At 37.3% G+C, this 16,652-nt stretch overlaps 1 protein-coding gene across 1 annotated transcript; it reads left to right on the top strand.

Moving 5' to 3' along the window:
* The first annotated feature begins 653 nt into the window (after positions 1-653).
* Positions 654-15,538, top strand: mccc2 (methylcrotonyl-CoA carboxylase subunit 2). Its single transcript, XM_056377075.1, has 17 exons — positions 654-866; positions 2,783-2,849; positions 3,314-3,398; positions 3,790-3,891; positions 4,404-4,531; positions 4,858-4,970; positions 5,942-6,055; positions 6,232-6,296; positions 6,823-6,922; positions 7,026-7,121; positions 8,105-8,177; positions 8,282-8,358; positions 10,199-10,265; positions 10,693-10,849; positions 11,848-11,962; positions 13,468-13,553; positions 15,097-15,538. Exons 1-17 carry the CDS (start codon positions 735-737, stop codon positions 15,212-15,214), a joined length of 1,695 nt encoding a protein of 564 aa, XP_056233050.1. The 5' UTR covers positions 654-734; the 3' UTR covers positions 15,215-15,538.
* Positions 15,539-16,652: the final 1,114 nt, after the last annotated feature.

Genomic DNA, 16,652 nt, shown 5'->3' with positions numbered 1-16,652 from the left:
CACACACACACACACACAGATTTCGAGGTGTAGTGCTCCTCAAATCCACATGGTGGCAGCTTGGACGTTCATAAGGATTCTCTACTTGGCATCTTTGCTCAACAGTTCACAATATAAACACTTTAAAAACATAAGTTTGGTTTTATTTGATCAGTTAATTTATAATTGATTATATATGCCACTCAACTGATTGTAATTGACAGACATATATATGAATGCTGATGTACAGTACATTTATTTTTTTTCTCCAAACAAACAATGTGAATGTTCATTCTTGACCTTGGGAATAGTAGACAATTTACTATACCAGAGCTTTTAACCACAAATTATGATCTTTATTAATGGACTGCAGTTGAAAGCTAAAAAAAACTCTTTTGAAACTAGAAACATTTTGAAAGCATCCTCACTTTAATTTTAGAGTAAATTATATATATATATATATATTATAGTTTAGGCATGTTAAACTACTGTTAACTAATCTATTATTTATGTTCAATTTAAAATGTTCAATTTTCTTTCTTTCTTGAGTAAAACTTAGCCTATAACAATGCAGTTTCTAAACATATTCTGCAATCTGTGAAGATGCTTTGTGTCTGTAGGTAGTTTATATAAACAGCAGGCGGCGAAATGGAGCTTCACTCCTAGTAACATTAACCATAGAAGAAGATCACTGCTAGGTTTGCTAGCAAGCTAGCAGTTGCAAATTTCACGTTTAGTCAGACGTGAGCATCAAAATGCTTCTACAAACAGTCAGACCGTGGTTGCTTCGTTGCCGGAGTTTACCTCTGGCTTGCACAAGACCTTACTACGCGGATAAAGTCGCTCGGCTCGGCTCTCAGCCGGATAAACAGTCTTCTGAGTATCAGGTAGGTTAGCATGCAGCTAACGTCAGTTAGCCGAACTGTGACGTTACACATGTACTCGGTGCTAATGTCAACTTTAACTGTTCAAAGTCAACTAGGTGAGCTGGTGATTTCACACTCACCTGACAGGTAAGTGTGACATAACGTTAAGGCCAACTTATGTCGATAAGCATTATAGCTACAGTTACTTTGTCCCTCAACCACGCAGAAGCTAAATCTTGCCAGTTGACGGGCTACAAGAGGTCAAACCCCTGAGCTTTCATTGTGCTTAGCCAAGTGCCAACATCATCTCACTGTCCAGACAGCTGTGGCTCTACTATTGACCTGTCCTCCAGCTAGTAGCTTCCAGCAGTTAGACACAACCTTTACTCCACATGCACAATAATCCTGCTGCTTATTTATTCCATCAACTCAATAAATGATATGATTCGTATTTTAACAATTAAATGTATTACTTTTGCCGACCCAAATGTATTAATAAATTGATAAAATATATATATTTTTTTAATGATAAAATGTTATTTCTAGAGGGGTTTCCTATTGGAATGAACTATGCCTCTGAAATACTCATATATTTTACAGTTGATACTTTTCATAACTGGGACTACTCTGCACTGAACACAAAACATGCCTTTTAAAAAAGACACTTGAATTTCATTTTGACTTGGCCCACTGAATATATGCTGTTTCCATAGGACTTTCTGCCCTCTATGTTAAGCTCAATGTAAAGGCTAAATATCATTTGAACTTGAAGCAGCATTATTTCCTCATCATCCAAACAGGGCGAAACCGTGTGCTCTCCCAGTCTAGACAGCAATTAAATGACTTTTTCTATTTTTTATGTAAATGGGAATGTATTTCTTCTTAAGATAGAGAGGGTATCTATATAACATTTATACAGTAATAGAAAATGCATGTTTGAATACAGTTGTATGCAAATGTTTGGGCACCCATGAGAAAATAATAGTTTTTTAGTAGTAGGCTTTCAGTAGTAAGTTTTAGTAGCATTGCATATTACTGAAACATGATTAAAATATAGTAAAAGTTAAGACCTAGTTAAGAGAAAATGCAAATTCTGTTTTCTTTGTATTATTGTTTGAGGTTGTAATACATAAGAGTCTTGGGTTTAAGTTATAATTTAATAATTTGAATCATAATTAATGTAACTATGGTACATTGTGTCCTCATTCAGTCACTTACAACCAGTTCACCCTCATTGATGCAACACCAAAAAAATGTCACTGGATGGCACCACAGACACATTTTCTGTGTTTGGACCCTGGAGAGAGACTTGTTTAAAAATATACCAGCCTTAACAACATGTCTATTATGTGATTGTTTCACACATTAAATCAGTGTTATTGCAGCAATTTTCGTGACCTTTTTCATTTCCTCTTCACAAAAGTAATTAGATGAGAGATGATGAATGTTGAGAGTGTAGTAAACTTCTCTTTTGCAAATTATCTAATAGCTGACCTTAACCATTCAGTTTGTTCCATAATCATAACTTTTCCTATTTTCTAATGGGAAACAATCTCAGATGATGATTGGGTGCTACAAGCAGAAATGAGTGCTATCAGTGAAAGGCACTGCTCTTAAATATCATTATATATCATTGTGGTTGGCGAGTAGGTGGTCGCCTTACTTAGTTTGTATTTGGAGGAACTGATTTTGTGGTAGGTTACTATTAGGGCTGAGTGGTATTTTGATTAGATTGTTCAATAATTATGTGTTTCTGTTGTAACACATAAAAACGGATGTGTTTGGGAAATGTCCCTCGTTTTGTGCCTTCAAGGCCTTGCCAACTTAAACTGTAGCAACAGTTTCTTCATGTGGTGATATGTCTGCCACAAATTGTCATCAGATGAAATCCTACAACAAACTAAAATAATTATCTTTATATTATTCTTGTTTTTCAGGAGAATTATGAGCGAATGCAGGTTCTTGTTGATGAACTGAAAAGCCGGACAGAGAAGATTAAATTGGGTAGGTGTGAGAACATGATGGAGTACACACTACAGCAAACTTTAATTTGTCACTTTGTGTTTTAATACCGACAGTGCAAATTAGTGTCCGAGTTCAGGCAATGTGGTTGATGAAATTGTTGATAAAACACATTTACTTACCCTTATCTGTTCCAGTAAAACTGACTGAGTCCCTGCCCATTAGTAGATATGCTCTTACACTGTGTGCACACATTGCCAGTGACATTTTTGTTAACTAGATATTTCAGTGCTGTTAATGCATATAACTTAAGTAGATTACAGTATATAGTTATAGTGAGTGTCGTGACAGTTGATACAATAGAGTGCTATGTAGTGCAGATGTACTAAATGTTTATCTTAATTTAATTGTGTAGGTTTGTAGTTGAACTCATGCTAATCAGTTCAAAATCAACACCAGACTATTCAAAATTTTGCCAAATTGTTTATTTATTTTTATTAATTCAGGTGGGGGAGAAAAAGCCAGAAGACTTCATACTTCTCGTGGGAAACTCCTGCCTAGAGAGCGTATAGACAGACTACTGGATCCAGGGTAGTACATCTATTTCCATCTTTTTGACAGAGTCAAAATTCATGGTTGAGTCATACAGAGAAACCAGATACATACAATATTCAGTGCTGTGGTTTGATGTCATTATACAAACCATAGTGCAGATAGTTCAAATGTGTGATGCTGTGAACACTTACCTGTACACTGAGAACAGGTAGGGGATGATAGCATTGCTGTCATCTTACTGTTTACTGTAGACCCCTAAAGTAATCTATCATTACTAAAGATATATCATGGCTTCATTGTCAAAACTTTGAACATCTCAAGCGTATAGGTGTTATATTAGAACGCAAGCCTGTACATTTCCCCTCTACATTTCAAAATGAACTGTATTAATATTATTAATGAACTGTTTCATTTGGTTTTCTTGCAGGACCCCTTTTTTGGAATTCTCTCAGTTTGCAGCACATGAGTTGTATGGAAAAGAGGAGGTCCCAGCGGGCGGAATAATTACAGGGATTGGGCGGGTCTCAGGGTAAAGACTATGCACATGTTAATCTGTAGGGGTGTAATTATACCCAAATTACGTGTGATGATGTTTAAATGAAAGAAAAAAGTAATGACACCTGCACACTGACTCCAAGCCACAAAATGTATTAAAAAGACAACGTTTTAATCTAATCTTCGTGTTTTGATATAAGGAAGATCAAACTTTGATTGAAACAGTCTTTTTGAATAGGTGTTACTTTTTCTTTCTTTCTACTTGTTAATCTGTCACAGTGTGAGATGTTCAATTTATTCAAAGTTTGATTAGAGCAGATATTTCTGCTGAAACAAACTATAAAATAAAACTAGATTTTAAGCCACTCTCTCTGCCTAGAAATGCAGAAAAAAGAGCCTAAACTGGCTGCGAAATACTCACATTTATGAGTTTATGATAATTACATGGGATGTTATTCAATCTTTGGAGCTTGTAATTTCCAGAGAATTTTTACTTGATTAATCAAGGTGCACCTGTCAAACTTGAGTGTTTTCTGTTTTTCCTAGGGTGGAATGTGTTGTTGTTGCAAATGATGCAACAGTCAAAGGGGGAACATACTACCCAGTTACAGTGAAGAAGCACCTTCGTGCACAAGAAATAGCCCAGCAGAACCACTTGCCATGCATCTACTTAGGTGAGTATTTATGTATTTGCAAGGGTTTGGTGAAACAAGACACAGTTTTTTAACTTTCACCACCACAATTAACTCAAAGTTTTATTTATTTATTGTTAAATTCTGTGACTCTATCAGCCAAGTCTCTTCTTCCAAAGTCAAAAGACCCTGTGAAGAAAATCCTGATAGTTTTTTTTTGTCAGTAGACTTCCCAGAAGGTCCTGGTAGTGAGTTGCAGGCTGCAGTTCATATAAGGGGAGATAAAGTATCTGTAATACAGCCAGGGGCCAGATGTTAATATGAATCAGCGAGTTGTCTAAATACCCCGACGATCTTGTCTTCTTCAGTGGATTCTGGAGGAGCAAATCTGCCCAGACAGGCTGATGTCTTTCCAGATAGGGATCATTTTGGACGCATCTTCTACAACCAGGCCAGGCTGTCTTCCGACGGAATATCACAGGTGATGCTTATGTTCTCATTATATTTAATGTGTTGATCACATAACACACTTACAGCAGCATGATGGGACTTCAAGCTCCTTTCGCTTGTCTCCTCTTGGTCGCTGTCTTTTACTATAGCGTGTTGTTGTGTTTTAAAAATCTTGCCTTGATTCATAAAGCAGTTCTTTAAAGCTGAAAAGGTCGTCTGAGACTTTTTATTGGAGAGCTGAGACGGTATATTTAAATGAACTGCACTGTTGTAGGTTATTCATTTTCCATTGTCTGTGGATAACTGAAATCCGTCTTGCTGTTGACTGTTGGAGAAGAGACAGCCTTGTGTTTTAAAAACAAAACAAAAACAAGGCTGTCTGGGTGAGAGCTGATGAATGCAGTGGGTGCTGGTGAGAGGTCGGATCTTGCAAAGGTTTTGCTCTCACATCTCTCCAGTCGACCCAGTAGTGATAAACACGGCAGAATATATTCATACAACTTCACCAAACAGAATGCCCATTAATTTATGCTAATACCATCTCTCCAGGTGATTAACATATTCATGTTCAAGGTTTTTCCTTCTGTGGCATCTGTTCTTTTTTCTTAAGGTTTTTTTCCACTGGCCGTATTTAGAGTTACTGCCAGATTTACCACTAGATTGCTGTATTAGAATTTAAAATTCCACTTGCTATTGCCCATAACAGTCTTGGTAATGGCATTGACAATTCAAATCTTCATTGAAAGGGGCTTTTAAGGAAAGGGCCATGATACAGTGCAGAGTCAAAATTGAATCCGAGTTCCTTCTGGTTCAATCAAGTGTGAAGCTGCAAACTCCTGAAGCTAAGTTGTTCTCAGAATAAACAGATTTAATCATTATTATTTCACTGGTATTGCATTCATCTAGTATCACAGATTTAATGTCTTGCCAATGCAGTATGTCCATTTTTAATGTTGTGAATGTTCTGTAACTAGATTTTTTCTTTTTCCTTTGTTCTTTCAGATTGCTGTTGTGATGGGTTCCTGCACGGCCGGAGGAGCGTATGTACCTGCAATGGCAGATGAAAGCATCATTGTGCGGAAGCAAGGAACAATTTTCCTCGGAGGACCTCCACTGGTTTGCTCATTTTTTCATTATGATAAACTGTGTAAGGATAAGATGAATTTTAGAGAGTCGAAGTAGAAGAGTAGGCAGATTGGAGGTTCATATACCAGGCTACCAGGCCAGACTGCAGGGATTTGTTATTTGTAGTTTCAGTTTTGTTAAAAATGTCTGTGCCTTGGCTTTGACAGGTCAAAGCTGCCACCGGAGAAGAGGTTTCTGCAGAGGACCTTGGTGGTGCTGATCTTCACTGCAAGTATGGAATTAACAGCATCTTACATGATATGATGTGTGTGAGATTGTGAAGCCATGTTTCTGTTTTTAAGGTGCAATAAAGGTCCACCAATAACCCTGAAATCCCTTAACTTAAATCAAGGCCCTTTATTTTCTTTTTTCTTATTTTTACAAATATTTTCCATTGGTGCCATTTACAGACTTGGTTGACACAGGGCATGGGCTGCATTGTATAAAGTCACAAACACTAGTCAGTATTTGTTTTTCACTTTACATAGCTCTCTGTATTTATTTTGGAGGTCTGTGGCACAGAAGAATAAGTGACAAAAGAATGGTCACTGCTTCACATTTATGAATTTAAACTAGTTTAAAAAAAAAAATGAATTCATATATCTCTATTAAGAGCGCTTTAGGCATTAGAATGTGTGCATCAACATTAATTTCTTTTGCGTTGATGAAACACATGCTCCTATCAGTGTTATTATTGTAAGTAACGATGTATGTGCTGTAATAATTTCACAGTGATTGATTTGTTGCTCATTTTACAGAAAATCTGGTGTGACAGATCACTATGCTTTAGATGATAATCATGCGCTTCATCTGGCAAGAAAGACAGTGCGAAGCCTCAACTACAGGAAAAATATTGAGGTCAGTGCGGTAATTATAAGTATTAACAGTCACATTTCATCATTCATCAAGTTATCATGTTTGTACTTTCTGTTAACATTGAGTCTGTTTTTATATTTTTCAGGTCACCACAGAACCAACTGAAGCTCCTCTCTACCCTGCAGATGAACTCTATGGCATTGTTGGAGACAACTTGAAACGCAACTTTGATGTCAGAGAGGTATGATGTCCAGTTTCCTGTACTTTTTTTCAGAAGAAATCTGTAGGCTGTAGAAAAAGAAAAATATGCCTTTAGATTTACACAAGTGATTTGAACATGGCTACACTCCAATCTAGGTCTTTTCAACTAAAGGATGCGAGGGTATTTTAAATCCTCAAACATGTCTTTTACAGTTCAGAGTGCACTTTAAATAATACTCACCTGTTAGGTCCCTCCATCAGGAGCTGAGTCAATAATGGGCAACTGGCATCAGTCACTTTGTTTTTGCTCTGTCTGGCAGTGCTTGCCAGATGATCTTTGGTTTAAAGCCTGTGTCTTTGATTCCTGATGCAGACCCGGGAGCAAGAATTACTGCTGACTCTAGAGTGGTCAAAGTGTTTGTAGTGCAGTGTAACAGTATTGGCAGTCCATTTAGGATGCAAGATCAACTGACTGCTCCCTCTTTACAGGAGTTTTTCTACTGTAATAGTCTTTTCAGCACGGACTGGCCTTAAATCACTGATGTTAAATCACTCAAGTAAAGACTGTTTAAAGAAACAGTCTTGTGATATTATATATCTAACAATTCTTACGAAAAGGGAACCAACAATTAATTTATCCTCTTAACAAGACTGTGTCTGTGTAGCCAAAGCTTGATAGGCTACACCTACATCTCAGTGCCATATACCTCCACTGTTGTAGTTACATCAACAGACCATCCTGTTACTTTAACTGCTTTCTACCACCAAGCCACTGGCTGAAAGTAGTTACCAAAAAATGCACAGATTATTTCTGTTGGAATAAAGTTTGATAAAACCTACAGTGTCCAGCAGTGTTTGAATTTAAAAAGAAAAAGAAAGAAACTATATTTCTGACCCATAAAAAAAAGTTATATCTTCAGTAGGATTGAATGGATGTGGGCCTCTGTTCTGTTTTCTGTACCCAGTCCACTTGTTTGACACATTACTGGCTTTTCTAACTTTAGTGTCTTAATTTGATTGCAGGTCATCGCCAGAATTGTAGACGGCAGTAAATTTGACGAATTCAAGGCTTTTTATGGAGACACACTTGTCACAGGTATGTGAAATAACATTTCTTCAACACAGAAATATGTTTGTTTTTTTTTTGGCCTCTGGAGTTTACCCGCCTCTCCATTTGACTTCCAATATCTGCCTCTCCAGGATTTTCAAGAATATTTGGTTACCCTGTCGGAATCATTGGCAACAACGGAGTCTTGTTTTCAGAATCTGCAAAAAAGGTAAATATCCTTTGTACCCAAAGATGACTGTTACAGTAGAAGTGAGTGTTTTCTTTAAAGAATAAATATGGATATCTAAGGTCTGCACACAGTATCTCCACAGTGTTGGTGTGTTATCTCACAGTAAACTAGCAAACACAAACAAGGTTTGCATCCAGGCAACAACTGTTAAGTGTAAAAAGTAAAAAGTCTCATGGTCATAGTGGGTTTTCAAAAGAGTCAGCGTTGTGGTGGTTATGTGCCTCACAGAGATTTGCTGCTTACAATAGTGAATACCAATGTTTCTCTCTTGAGGGAGCTTTACTGTTCGTAGATGGTTTGTGCTGACCCCTCACTGTCGAGGCGCCGAGTTTCTCTCATACAATAAGCTCTCAAATTGCACTTGTCTGGGGTATCTCATGAGTACGCTGATGAATGGCATTGTAATAACATAGCATTTAGAGACCATGGACAAAGGACAATCATAATTTTCATTTAATATAATTCACTTAATTTGCAAGCCAATCCACCGTGAACAGAAGCTGCACTTTACACAGCCTTAGGAAAGACGAGTAGCTAAATTTGTGATTATAGACTAATAAGTTTTTCCAAATACATCTTGAATTAGATTACAAGCTTGACCTGAAAGAGAGGTTTCTTTTGATTCATTTTTTTTCAATGTGACAGTATGAACATTGGTTATCTCATCATTGTAATTACTGTTGAAAGAGACTGACACAGTGCTTCAAACAGACACTGACATGCTCAGAGAATCTATCCAAGAAAAATCAATACAGCACCTGCATTTGGAGATGTGTCTCTGTGACACACTGTCATCACTGAGGACATGCGTGGGCTTCTATTGTACTAACTGTTGTTAAAAGATTTTCCCCAGGTATCTGTGTTTGTGAAAGAGAAAGGTAACAGGAACAATATTAAATTTCTGTCGTTGCGCACACATTGGGGAGCAAACTGATGGATCATTTTTCACCAAGTGACAGTTTCTAATAGGCATCCATCTTTCATATTGTCTCCAACTTCTGTTTACACTTTGCAATGCAAGGCAGGCTGTTTCATAGAAAGAAAGCCAGAAGAGTTAAATGCCAAAATGAGGAAAACACCTGAGTAATTCAGCAATACAAAGTATATGGAAATGAGGTGTCTCCACGCAGTGCACAGTCTTTTGTGCTTGTTTGCCTGTGCAATCGCTCCTGGCAGCCTTGTGTTGTGCTCTGTGTTTTTCCTGGCAAGACTGAAGGCTATTCAGCTCCTTCATTTCAAAGTAAAATCTAGAAAATACAAAAGCCAGTGTGAAGCCAGATGACCTCCCCCTCAAGCTGATAAGTTTCTCTCCCAACTCGGCTCGTCTCAGATGAAGATGATGATTAAGGTGAGGCAAACTGATTGAGGGACACACACCTTGAAGAATCGGTTTTATGAACGCAAAGAAGTTGTCAATTTGGTCGCCACCAGATATCAAGCAAGTTGATCACTTGGGGAATTTAAGATATTGCTTTGGGCAAAAAGTCTTTGTTCCCAGCTATTTGTGAAATCACAATCTCAACAAGAAAAGCACACAGTCTAATTTCAGTGCGCAATTGCCCATACACATCTAGTACCTCGAGCGGTTCAGTGTGTGCGCTTGTGTTCTTTCAAAATATTCTCTGTTACATATTCACACAGCTGTTTCTTTTGGTAGTTCATTTAAAGTTTATATTCTTGTTATTTCTTTGAGATATGAAGAAAAATAAATCATTACTATCCTATTACTATACTATTTCAAGGTAGCCATAGTACATGTCTGTGTTTTTTTTCCCTCTGTGTTCATTGAATAATATGTATTCAATGTGTATCTTTTCAGGGGACGCATTTCATCGAGTTATGTTGCCAGCGAAACATTCCACTTATTTTTCTACAAAACATAACAGGTTAGTGGGAATTCTTAACATCTGAAGTTTTGTTGTTGTGGTGTTTTGATTTTCTAGTTTGTTTTCTATGTGGATCTATCAGCTTATCCCCTGACCCTAAAGTAACAACAAGGATGTTAATTATTATTGAAGGAGTTCAATAAGCATGAGAAAGATTGTGGCTTGTAATGGGATTTAAGACGATTAATGAACCCTGTATTTAGTAAGTAATTATTATTAATCTAAGTTATTAATTGCATAATTTACCATTTACATCATCATCAGATCATATGACACAATGTACAAATCTTTCTCAACAGTCTCTCTGTTTTACTCATTAATGATTTATTTTTAACACACTCAGACTTCCCCCCCGAGATTACAACACACACATTCGCTAAGTCAACCCACTTTTAATTGCAATCTCCCTTCTCCATCTCCATCGTAGGCTTCATGGTGGGCAGAGAGTATGAAGCAGGAGGAATTGCCAAAGATGGAGCCAAGATGGTAACTGCAGTCGCCTGTGCCAATGTACCCAAGATTACTGTTATCATTGGAGGCTCGTACGGCGCAGGAAACTACGGCATGTGTGGCAGAGCCTACAGGTATGCAAAAAAGGTTAATGAGCGGTCTGTGACAGCACCTGTAACATCACAGAAAGAACAAAATGGAAACCTGGCCACGACCTATTACCCAAAAAAGGAGGCTCATTAGCTGTGTCTGAATTGTTTGTGCATAGTTGAAGTGTAAAAAATGTCCTGTGCGTTGCTGTTGAGTTTGTGTTAAAAAAAAAAAAAAAAAAAAATGCGTCAGGTGCCCTTGGATTTTTACATCTAGGTGGAAGTGACCTTTTGTAACAGCAGGTAAAGAGCCTTTCACATTTGAATCATTTCAACACAAAAACATGTTTTCAGTCAGAATATTCTGGCTCCTTGCTTTAGATAATGTGCTTTTACAGGAACAATGAGACAGGAGAGTTACTGGATGGTGTTGATAGTGTGAGGGTCTTTACTAAAGAGTCCTCCACTGACTCACTGTTGTACGGTATCTGTTTTATTTTCAAACTTTCTGCTTCAGGCCCAACAGGCACTGTCTGAAATTATCTCACCTGAGGGAGTTCTTCTTCAGATTTTGTGCAGTTCCCTCTGGATCCACAAAAGACTTACAGATTTTTCTCATAAATGTCATTGTAAAGCACATGGCACTAAAAATTACACACTGTATATTGTGTGAATAGTTTGCTAGTTCAAGCTATTGTTAAATTGAAGGACTGAATTAAATTAAACATTGATCATCAGGCTCACTCAGCTCTTGCTTCTTTTTGTTTTCCATTAATTTAAATAAATTAAGAAAACTAGTGGCAATCACTCACTGGTGAAATTCATTTGTGAAAACACAAATGAGTTAAGTATTTTGGTTTACCTAAATATAGTACTTTTCCCAATCTATGCTCTAATGAGTCATGTTTTGCTGTAGTTGTCGTTATTTGGTATTAGATCTTCATTACTGCAGATTGATTTTTTTGTGGTCATATCAGTTGTTCACCTCTAGTGTTGCTCTCTAATCATAAGCAAATTGACACTTTCTGTTTCTCCTCTTGCAGCCCGCGATTCCTGTACATGTGGCCAAATTCCCGCATCTCAGTGATGGGTGGTGAGCAGGCAGCCACTGTCCTGGCCACCATCACTAAGGATCAGAGGGCGCGAGAAGGAAAGGAGGTAATGATTCACATTATTCATCCCATCTACGCTTCACTGGAAAGGCTTAAATTAGCTTTGGTGGATTTGCTGCCAAACGCATAAACATTATGAAAGACACTTTTCTTTCAGTAATGGTTTGACATGGCACTTACTACAAGGTTAAAATTATAACGGTGTGAAGTGATGAATAGTGCAGTCATCAAATAGATGTAATTAAACTGTGGCAGGTATGCTTTTATGGGTGTATTAAGAGTGCATTAATAGCTTCAGAATGACACCTCATTTCAGTACCCTGATGGCAGGCGTTTCAATCAGTGTTTAAAGATGGTTTAACAATATAAAGCATTACAATGAGTAAAAAGGTGCCAAAAACTAATTATGGGTTAATTCTTTTGTACATTTCAAATACACTCTTTTTCACTATTTTTGTTCCACTTGTCTTCACAATTGACCTCTGATGAACAGTTTTTGTAGATGTAGTCAGCAGCACCTTTCAGAACAAAATTCATGAAGTACACAAGTACCGTCACTTGTTTCCTTCTGCCAGTACATCTTTATTTTCTGTAATGTGACATATTTGGGAGTGGAACAAGACATAGTCATGAGAGGGATTTAAATCTAATCCTTTTCATTTGATTGGATCGCTCAAAAATGGGTGTTGCTTAGTGAATGCAGCATCAAGATATGGAGCTGTAGGGGACTGTTTCCCACCACCCACACCTCCTGCACCCTAGAGTAGGAGGAAGTGGATGAGGGTGGACTGAAAAAAATAGAAGTAGGTAGTTTGTCAACCCATATTGCATTTTAATGGATAAGTTAAAAGGAAGAAAAATTAGAGGGATTTTGACTCTAAAATATATAGGGAGTTTTGCAATAAATAATATCTTCATGAGGGTTATAATAATCAGTTTAGAGCTGCAATGATTATTTGGTTAATCGATCAGTGAATCAACAAAAATAATGATTTAGTCCTTACTCAAGCAAAAATCCCACATGTTCTATATGACGGAAAACAACATTTCTGGGTTTTGTGCTGCTGGTTGAATGAAAAAAATTAAAGAATCATTTTCAGACAGAATGAATAAATGAGTTTTTGTTTAAACTATTTCAGAAAGGTGTAGATTTCAGAGAGGCGTTGATTCAACTTCACGCCTATTTTGGAAGATGTAGTTTGTGCTGCTGTTGAATTGTATTGCTTTATATTGAGAGGTGTTTGTAATATTTTCTTTCCCCCATTTATATCAATAAGGGCAGACTAGAAGCACTGAAAAACCCAGCATTCACTAGACATTTTTCATTACACTCAGTATTTTCACAAGGATTGACTCATTATTTTCAAGCCAAGGAAGCCAGCCATGACAAATGAATTCGCCTCATACACTTCTACAACCTTTAAAAATCCCACTGGCACAAGTCCTTATTGCTCTGTGTTTAAATGGATATGATTGTAAACTTTTTTTCCCCTTCATTCAGTTACCTTTAGCAAACCTATCAATTCTGTTGTTTTCCTGATTTATTCACAGTTCACAGCAGAGCAAGAGGCTGCCATGAAGGAACCAATAGTGCGGCGGTTTGAAGAGGAAGGCAGCCCATACTATTCTAGTGCCAGGTAAACCATGAGACATCCTACTTCATGCCTTTGTGTGTGGTGAAATGAGGCATTGAAAAGCTCTAACTATGGAGTCAGTATGTCATAGCAGTTTGACACCTACACATAATGTTCTGTCCTCCATGGAATGATAATATTGGGCAAAGGTGGAGTACGACGGGCAACCAGCATTGGTTTCTAATTTATTTTTTAAACCATTTCAATACGTCAATACGTGATCCTGCTCGTCTAAGAACAAAACCACAAGAAAGACTCTTTGTGCAAGAGGGGTGATGCTGTGATGTGTTTCAAGTGTATTTCTTCTCCATTAGATGTCCTGCAGTTCTGTTAATATGGGCCATCTTTGCTTTTCATTAAATCCTGTGGTTTATTTTCATGCTGTATGTGAGCAGAGCAAGTATCAGATGCAGAGTTCTTACAAGCAATCATATGGGGGGAAATTGTGTATACATGTTGCAATGCTGAGAGACAATTCAGACACTATAAATATAAGCTATTAAGACATCCGCTGTATGGATAATACAGGAAATGGTGATACTGATGTGTTTTACACAAAGGAAGGATGAAAATAGTTGTAATCACGGCCCCATTAAAGTGACTAATAATAATGATAAGGTACCTGTGAGCATTTAACAAATTAATTTTAATCAATTATGCATGAACTCATTCATACAACAATTGCTTGCTAGCCATTAGAGCTGCAATAAAAGTCAATGAATCAATTACTTGATCAAAAAAAAAAAAAGAGATAGGCAAGTAGTTTGATAAATGATTCATTATTTCAGTAATTTCTTCCATCAAAAGTTCCAGAAATTGGGAGAGAATTTGCTGCTTTTCTTTGTCTGTTATTATAATCAATTAACTAGATTTGGTTTTTGGAGTCTTTGTTGATCAAAACCAGCATTTTGAAGAGTTCACTTTGGATTCTCTGAAATTACAAGGAGCTTATTTCACTATTTTTGAAATTTTATGGACTAAATAATTATTCCATTAATCGTGAAAATAATCAGATTAATTGATATTGAAAATAATTGTCAGTTGCAGCCCTGGTGGCCATCTATAGACTTTTAATGACATGGAGAAATTGTAAAAAGAAGTAAAAACCAATGTATGTGAGCAGGTTGTTGGTGTGTAATACACTAATTTAGAATAGGACGCTGCTGTTTCTTACATTCAAAATTGCAAAAATGAAAAAAATAAATAATTGGGTGCAAGATTTTCATATAATTAGAATCAGTGTTATAGCCATTAGTATGGTATACAAGAATCAGAATCATGGTAACTGGTAATAGAAAACGTTGCTTTGATCTTGGATGATGGTGGAAAATCAAGCTCAGAAAAAAAGCAGATGTGAAAAAGATAGAAAAACCTCCACAAGTTTATTAAAGCTCGGAGATGAAGGAGCATCTTGCCACTTGATTAAAGTCGCTGATAATAGATCTGCACAAGTACTTCAAGAAGCATAATGAATGAATGAATGAATTAATGAATTTATGAGGTGTAATGTGTCTTCTAATAAAGTGATGCACTTTGCTTTTTACAGACTGTGGGATGACGGGATTATTGATCCTGCTGATACTCGTCTGGTTTTGGGACTGAGTATCAGTGCAGCACTGAATGCACCAACAAAGAAGACACGGTTTGGAGTGTTCAGGATGTAATGTTCATTTGGCCTGTACAGGTGTAGACCTCAGACTTTCCAGAGATGTACTGTAGTTATTCTAGGTTTTGTAGTTTTATTTCTGATATTATTAAGAATAACAAACAGAGAAAAAACACTACGGAAAATTAAAATCACAGGAGTGGAATCACACAATCTTGCATATTAGTTATTGTGAGACCTTTCCACTGTCACGTTTGTGCCTTAACTGTTACTACACCAGTGTAAATGCAACTGTAGTTAAAAAACTGTTTCCTTTGGTGGTTGTTTTTTTTTTTTTTATCAAATACTGTAAATGGTGAATTAAAAAATGTGAAAATGTGAACTTAAATGTGTCATCTGTTTATTCAGAATCATTACTGTTTCTAAGTGTTAAGAGTTCCTGATAGAGGAATGTCAGAGGAAAAAAAAGAAAAGAAAAGATCATAAGGGGGCACTGTTCAGCCATAAATATCTCACTTGCTAAAGTCCAGAGGGATGGTAGATCAACACTTGACATTTTCCAAGCTAAGTGCTTTTCAGATAACACACAGTGGTTGTTCTCATATTGACGGAGCAGCTGTTTTGACGAAAATCATAGCAAAGTAAAGGTTTTGGAACATGTCCGAGCTCAATGCGGTTATCTGTAACGAACACTTATCTCTCCTGTTCAGACACTAGTCGGTTTATTACACCATCTATGCCAGACTTTTGTTTCCTTTTCATCTTTATTATTGTGCAAATATTGTGTTATAGCAAGCGGGAATAGGACGTGTTCTTATAGAGCTGAGCTACAGAGGGAGAGTGCTTAACTTTTAATAGCTGGCCACCCTTTGTGTCCCCCCACCCTCGTTTCTCTTTTGTCACTTTATCTTGTCAACTGAACATGTTGCACACAGCTGGTATGCTCACATGTTGGTATAGGACATCTGAGTTCACTCTGGCAACAAGTTACATTTTTGTCCTCCACTTTTCTGAGGCCAAGCGTTCGGTGCAGCGGTGGATTTGAATGTTTGAATGTCTTTCCTGTGAAGCCAGCTGGTTAAAATGCTTAACTGGAAGCCCTACATGCTTCTCTGTGTATGACTGTGTGGTTGGTACACTGAGGCTGTGGAGAGCTTCACCTTAGGGAGAGCAGAAATAACTCGGGCCATGGTGTGTGTGTGTGTGTGTGTGTGTGTGTGTGTGTGTGTGTGTGTGTGTGTGTGTGTGTGTGTGTGTGTGTGTGAGAGAGAGAGAGAGAGAGTGCCACCCACACACACTTACACACACACACCCTCCACCACCTCCTACCACCAATTTTTTTTTTAAACTGGTTTGCTAGTTATGCCTTCATCTTCTTCCACCAAATCTCACTGTGGGAGACATTACCAAACAGCATGAACCAGTTTTAAAAGTTTTGAGTTAATTGAAATAAGCAAAACTTGCCAGTGACACTTAGACCTAATGATTCATAAAAG

This window comes from Seriola aureovittata, chromosome 5, assembly GCF_021018895.1.
Source record: "Seriola aureovittata isolate HTS-2021-v1 ecotype China chromosome 5, ASM2101889v1, whole genome shotgun sequence".
Lineage (NCBI taxonomy): Eukaryota > Metazoa > Chordata > Actinopteri > Carangiformes > Carangidae > Seriola > Seriola aureovittata.
This window is presented reverse-complemented; position numbering and strand designations above follow the sequence as displayed.